The following is a 6873-nucleotide window of genomic DNA, read 5'->3' on the forward strand; positions in this document are numbered from 1 at the left end:
TGTAAGTAACACAGGGCAAACTGATCCCCAAGGTGTGCAGCTAGAAAGTGAAAGAGTGATGTTAAAAATTCCTTATGCTTAATTGATTCAAACTGCAGTCTTATGATAGTGGTCCTAGAGAAGGAACAGTCTTTTCTGGCTTACTTAAACAAATAGCAATAAGCCCACCAAATTGTTAGCAGTTCTCTTGTCTGACTCACTTGAACACCTTAAAGTGAAGGGGGAAATGATGTCTGCAACAACAGAGTATCCTGGAAGTTCAGGATATTCTGAAGTTCTTTGATCTTAAATCTATGGGGTAAAAGTACCACCCCAGAAAGTTGGAAGGGTGACTTTTTAGGGCAAGTGGACGGTGCAGTCTGTAAGCTCTACATAAAATTCTTGCAGACAGCTAAGTATGATCTTGTTTTGCAGTATAGTTTGAAATCCAGCTTTTGCATAACAAAGAAGCCTGGTACTGGGCTGTTCTTTTGAATCAATTTTTCCCACTAGCTTTGGTGAACAGGCTAGTATGATGAAAGGCTGCTCTGCTGGATGTTTTTGGTGTGTGGGCTACTGTACAAGACTGTCTTTTTCAAGCTTATGGGGAAAGTAACTTGAGATTCAGGTGAACTTGGGTTTGAAAGTGAATTGGCAGGGTATTTGAATGTTGCAAGGGTGAAAATATGTTTGCACATGTTTTGGTGTTGCAAAACTAATAAAAGGAGACACAAGGTGTAGGACAAAGAAATTGCTTTTGAAAGGTAGGTTGCCTTTGGGGACAGGAGATTAAATGGCTCAAGTTAATGCAGTGTTTAGCTAACGTGTCCAGGAAACTGTAGGAGTGACACTTGAACTTGTCAAGGTGTGACAAGATTTTAAAAGCTGTGTGTTGAATAGACTTCCTTTCTGAACCAACTAAAGGCAACCTAACTAAGAAAAGATTTTTCATGAAATGGTTAGATTGTGAAAGTATAAAAAAAATTAGGCATTAGGAAAAATACTCTTTCCTGTGAAGGTGGTGAGATGCTGGAACAGGCTGCCCAAGAAGTTGTGGCTGCTCTCCCTGGAAGTGTTCAAGGTCAAGATGGATGGGGCCTGGATGAGCAACCTGATCTAGTGCCCATGCAAAGCTGTTGGAACTGGATGATCTTTAAGGTCCCTTCAAACCCAACCCATTTTATGATTCTATACCATTCCATAATTCAATGCAAGTTTCATTCTCTTTTGGAAGGTGTGAAAGATAAGGGTTTAAAATCGTAGTTTATTGTTTTGTTGAGTGTATCTTTCAATTTAGTAATGTTTGTTTGGTCAGTTTGTCGATCCTGTTGTTTTGGGGTGTATGTTTAAGCGTACTTATAAGGAAGAAAAGCCAGAAAAACAGGAGGAGGGGCCGACCGCAGGGGCCCGCGAAACAGGGACGTCAGGTGACCACTCCCCTCAGCAACAGAACGAAGCCCGCGAAGCGAGAACCAGTGCTGGGAGAGCCCGCAAAATGAAAACCAATGATAAACTGATAAAAGACGAAGGGGAAGGGGTTTATGAAAAGTATAAAAGAACTGGTTTTACTTTATAGAACTTGCGAGCCGGTGGTGGGGCTACGGCTCCCCGGCCGCCCAGCGTGCTGCAGCATGCTGCCTTTACTTATATCTCTCAATAAAAAGTTTTAAACATAGAGTCAGGGTTTTTGATAGAAGGCACTGTATGGCGCTTCCCCGTTTCACTCATCCCTGACACAAGAAACATAACGCTCTACACAGGAGTATTTGCATGTTTCCCCAAATGCGAGCTGCGAGCTGCTCCCAGGCAGCGCTGCCGTGCGGGGGGGCCCATCCCGCGCGTTCCCGCCTCTCTCCGCCTCAGCGGGAAGGAACAGGAGCGGCCAGCGCCGTGACACTCACCCAGGCAGCAGATCTCGCGACAGCCGCGGGCGAGATCCGGGCGTTGCCACAGCAACGGCCGCCACCCCCGCCCGTAACGAGGCGCCGCAGGGAGCGCGAGCGACCCGCAGCGGGGCGACCGTAACGGGCAAAGGGGGAGCGGGGCGGCATCAGGGCGTGGGGCCGCGATTCGTCCGGGCGGGCGGGCCTGGAGGCGGCATCGGCTGCGGGCAGCTCCCTCCCGGAAAACGACTCGGCCGCGGGGTCCGCTCGCCCCCGAAACCGGGGCCGAAAAGAAGGCGGCGACCCGGATGGATGGAGCCGCCCCGGCGGCGGGCGGGTGCCGGGCTGCACGGAATGTGTGAGCTCGTCGCTTGTAGCGGAGGGAAGCGGTGACGATCCCTGTGTGCGCTGCCACCCGGTGACCGATCTGCTCGGCCCGCTGGGAGAACCGGCGGGAGGGGGAGAGGCTGAGGAGGATTTGGGAATGTCAAAGGCAGTGAGATCGGTGGAGCCGCAGCCTGCGGGCCTTGAGGCAAAGGCGGGAGGTGGAGGCACCGCAAGGAGCAGAGGAGTCCCGGCCCCCGAGTCAGGCAGAAGGAGAGGACTGAAGAGAGATGGGGGCGGAGAATGGAAGCGGGTCTCTGCTCGGGGCGCCCGCAAATCCCTTCCCGGCCTCCCCCACCATCCCGTTTGCCCCTGCGGGAGATGAGGGGTGCTGGAACTGGAGGAGCTGGGAAATGAGGATGTTGATAAAGGTCCATCCAGGGAGTTTCCCAAGCAAGCGGCCCCACGCGTTAAGACCGCTCCTGTAAAAAATAAAAGGAGGGTAATTATCACAGGAGATTCTCTCCCGAGGGGAAGAGAGGGCCCGGTGTGCCAGCCAGACCCATCCCACAGGGAAGTCCGGTGCCTCCCTGGGGCCTGGGTCAGAGGTGTAAGGAGGAAAGTCCCAGCTCTGGTGCAAACCTCTGATTACTGCCCATTAATGGTCATGCAGGTGAGCAGTGATGAGATTTCCAAGAGAAGTCCCAGAGGCAATAGTTCAGATCACATGTATCTACACCAGTGCACACGTCCTGGGAAGCAAACCGGAAGAGCTGGAAGCCCTTGTGCAACAGGAGAGCTATGACATAGTCACCATCACAGAAACATGGTGGGAGGACTCTCATGGCTGGAATGCTGCAGTGGACAGCTATAAGATCTTCAGAAGAGATAGGGAAGGAGAGGCAGTGAGGTGGCTCTGTATGTTAGGGAGTGTTTTGATTGTGTAGAGCTTGATGATAGTGATGATAAGGTTGTCTGTGGCTAAGGATGATGAGCAAGGTGAATAAGGAGGATATCCTGTTGGGTATTCATTATACACCACCCAACCAGGATGAGGAGGCAAACAAAAGATTTCACAAGCAGGTGTCAGAGATCCCACAATTGCTAGGCCTTGTTCTGGTGGTGGACTTCAACCTACTGAATGTCTGCTCGTAGTATTATGTAGCAGAGAAGAGAGAGAACTTTCTGACACAACTGGTAAGCAGGCTCTGCCAGAGGAGGTGCCTCGCTAGATCTGTTAACAAACAAGGGAAGGACTGGTGGGAGATGTAGTTGTCAGGGGATGTCTTGGGCTTAGTCACCAAGAAATGGCTAATTTGTTGATCCTTAGTGAAGTAAGGAGTGGAGTTGGCAAAACCTGCACCATGGACTTCTGAAGGGCAGACTTCAGCCTGTTCAGGCCATTGGTTGAGAAAGTGCCTTGGGCGACAGTTCTAAGGGACAACAGAGTCCAGGCAGGCTGGATAGGGGCCTTGAGGAGCTGAAAATGGGTGTGGCAAGCTGAAAAAAATGCTCAGATATAGAAGGGGGTTGCTCAAGAATTCTAGCAAGCAGAATTTGCTATGATTTTTGGGCTCCCACTGCACCGGTTTAACTGATGCATCACATGATACATGGTGGGACAGAAGTGCAACTTGTAACTGGAGTTCTTTACTAGAACAAATTTTCTGGGGATAGAGAAATCACAGATAGGTCTAAATTACTCCTTTCCAAGAACTGCATGCATATTGGTAAATCTAGCAAGACTGGGAAAGGCAGATATGTATGTTTCATTTGGGGTTTCCTGTCAAGGAGAGCACAGACCTCAGACATGGAGTTCATAAAGCCAAACCTTTGTGAAAAGGAAGAAGCTCATTTAGGGTCTGCTGCTGTTCTATGTCTGAAAAGCTTGCTGTCATCAAGATGTTTACTTCCAACAAACACAGAATAGTAAACTAGTAAGTTTACTAATAGTAAACATAGTCCAAACTATGTTGGACTGCAAGCTTTTTTTTATTTCTCTCAAGGTTTCTAAGGTGGTCTAGAGTGGCAAGGAAACCAAAGTTAGACCAAAGTTGTTCAGCAGAAACAGATTATCTGACTTCCTCAGGTGAAAGAGGACAGCATGTGCCTATTTACTAGCTCTCAAGGGTAAAAACAAGGCACTGTACTGTCTCTATTACTGTTTCTGCTGCTGTCTTTGTCTCCTAAGCTCTTCGCTTTGGTTCCAGTCATGACTTCTTGGGAATGTAGTTCTGATACCTTTGTTAAAGGATGGCAGATAAGAAGGTGAAATATGTGAGTTGCCAGATGATCTACAACAGCTACTGTACGTGGTAGCTGAATTGCAAAAGTGAGAGAATACGGTTTTCATCTGCTCAGTCTGGAGGAAGCCAGCTGTATTAATGCAGCAACACTGCTGCAACGAGGAGAACCAACTGCTTCACACCAAGGAGCCATACATAGAGCATGCCACTTGGCAAATGGTAGTCTCTGCTTCAACCAAGTCTCCTGTCTATTTAGGTTAGAAAGAAGGAGGTGCAGAGGAGCAGTATGTAGCCAAGGATCGAGGTCCACTGCCTTCACCCCCAAGGAATCCAAGGGGAATATTTATTCAAACTTTGTTCTAATGGCTTCTGAAGTGTTATTCTGCCATTTGGATGTACCTGTGGGTTCTTCATTTTGATGATTGTGTTCTCAGCCAGTTTTCTGTGTTTTTAAGTTGCTCTAGGAAGTATTAGAGGGATGTCTGGATAAGATTAAACATACTGCTACTTAGGTTTCTAAGTACTTGTTTTTTCAATGTTCTGATCAATTCTTTGTGTAGTCAATCTCATTTGTAGAACGCTGTGTACTTTCTCTCTGCCCACAATGGACTGTAATGCCTGAGATATACTTGCTTGCAATGCATTTTTTAGATTTTCTGGACAGATTTTCTGTTAAACTTCCTTAAGGATCCCCAGCAGAAAGGGGAATGAAATGTCTGTTGAAATGTGCTCTAGCAAAAAACCCCACATCTTAATAAACACAAGTTTTGAAAAACTCAGAAGACATGGCCTTTTGTTGCATTGTAATGGGATAACACAGCCATGGATAAGGCAATTAAATGAAGCAAAGTCATTCAATCAATATGTCAAGAAGGCTGCATGAAGAGAGAAGTAATATAGTCGAGAAGCTGCTGCATGGAAGTAGGAAACTGAATAGAAGACAAGTGTAAGGAAGGGAAATGTTCTCTCATCTTTCCCGGCAAACAGCCTGAATGAGGAAGATGATCAGCCTTCTTCCAGCAGCATGCTCAGAATTTGAGGCAGTGGTGATCTGTTAAGGAAAGTGATTCTGATTTTGCAGGAAGTAGCAGATGTTGTCTGGAAAGATTGAACCACATGTCATGTACCCTGAAACAACCTGTTTTTTAGGAGTTCACAAGATTTAGGGGTAGATACCGTACTGCAATACATTTGAAAAACTTGTTGAGAGAAATCACAATCAAAGTCTTACGGTTATTCTGTTTGGAAACACTGAAAATTTTTTGTCGCGGTTCTGGATGAATCAAAGTGAATTCTCAGAGTTAAACTCTAAGCTGTAGGGAGTAACAGTCATGGTCTTCATACAAATATTTTGGAAGATTAAAACTAAAAGCTGAAATAAATGACTGGGAAGAAGGAAGTATTAGGATCCATCTGTTCCAGCCTTTCCGTTCTTGCACCCAGAAGTTCTGTGAAGCTAAACAGGAAACTCCCAAGTTTCTGGCCGTAACAGTGTGAACACTATGACCCCTGCTGGACTTCAGCCTATGGAGATGCTTGTGCAGACAGTCCCATTGGACCTGGGTACAGACAGCTCCAAGATCCTCAAGATCAGTTTCCCTCTTGTGGCGCTGGCTGAATGCTGAGAGACCCAAAAGCTGACAGAAGGCTCTTGAAATACAAAGCATGGTATCACAGAAGAGTCCTTGGACATCTCAGTAGTAAAAAGCTCTAGACCTCTTTTTCTATCCCTTGGTACCTCTGAATCAAAGTATTGCCTTATTTTATGTGAACATTGCCTGCATCTGATTTTCCAAGTATGGGTTTTGCCCTATTAAAGCTGATGTAGTCTGGAGTGATTTCTCCTGTCCCTTGAGGAAAAAGTTCCAGTGCATTGCCATAACTTGGCAACCAGCTATTCTTTCTTGCTATTCTCACTCTTGTAACTCAAAGATGCTTAATTAAAAAGCTGAGATGTGCCATAAACAGATCAGTAGTTTAGTAATTCTGAAGTGTGCACTGATCTTGACATCCTTTGTATGGAAAGGCTAGAAAAGCTGAATTTGGTCTTGATATTTTTTTCATTGGGAGTCAGTGAAGAGGGGGGGTTTCTAAGTCTTGCCAAGCAACAGTGACAAGTGTTTGCCTTTTCCAAGCAAGGAAATTAATACTGTCAGTTGTTTGATAGTTAAATGATTGAGTAGTAATATCATAATTGTATTGGTCACAATGGTTTAGAAACCTTTTTTTTGCATTGTGGAGAACACTTGCAGAAGTTACATTATTAATATGTCAAGAAAGATTTGCTGAAATGATACATAAAGACTTTTTCAAAATTAACCTACAGGAAGACTATCATCGTTTTGCCAGAATATACATTGAAAGGAGGAAGGAATATATATGGACAATATGGAATTTTTTTTTTACCCTAGTTTATCTCTATTGCTTGATTTTAGATCCCT

The 6873-nt window shown here is 45.8% G+C and overlaps 1 protein-coding gene across 1 annotated transcript; it reads right to left on the reverse strand.

Annotated features, from left to right (window-relative positions):
- Positions 1-1646: 1646 nt before the first annotated feature.
- On the reverse strand, positions 1647-2758 carry LOC115598113 (proline-rich receptor-like protein kinase PERK9). The gene is made up of 2 exons (XM_030448100.1): positions 2749-2758; positions 1647-2668 (listed from the first exon to the last, which is right to left on the reverse strand). The coding sequence occupies exons 1-2, from the start codon at positions 2750-2752 to the stop codon at positions 1839-1841; spliced, it is 834 nt and encodes a 277-aa protein (XP_030303960.1). The 5' UTR covers positions 2753-2758; the 3' UTR covers positions 1647-1838.
- Positions 2759-6873: the final 4115 nt, after the last annotated feature.

Source organism: Calypte anna, chromosome 3 (genome assembly GCF_003957555.1).
Source record: "Calypte anna isolate BGI_N300 chromosome 3, bCalAnn1_v1.p, whole genome shotgun sequence".
NCBI lineage: Eukaryota > Metazoa > Chordata > Aves > Apodiformes > Trochilidae > Calypte > Calypte anna.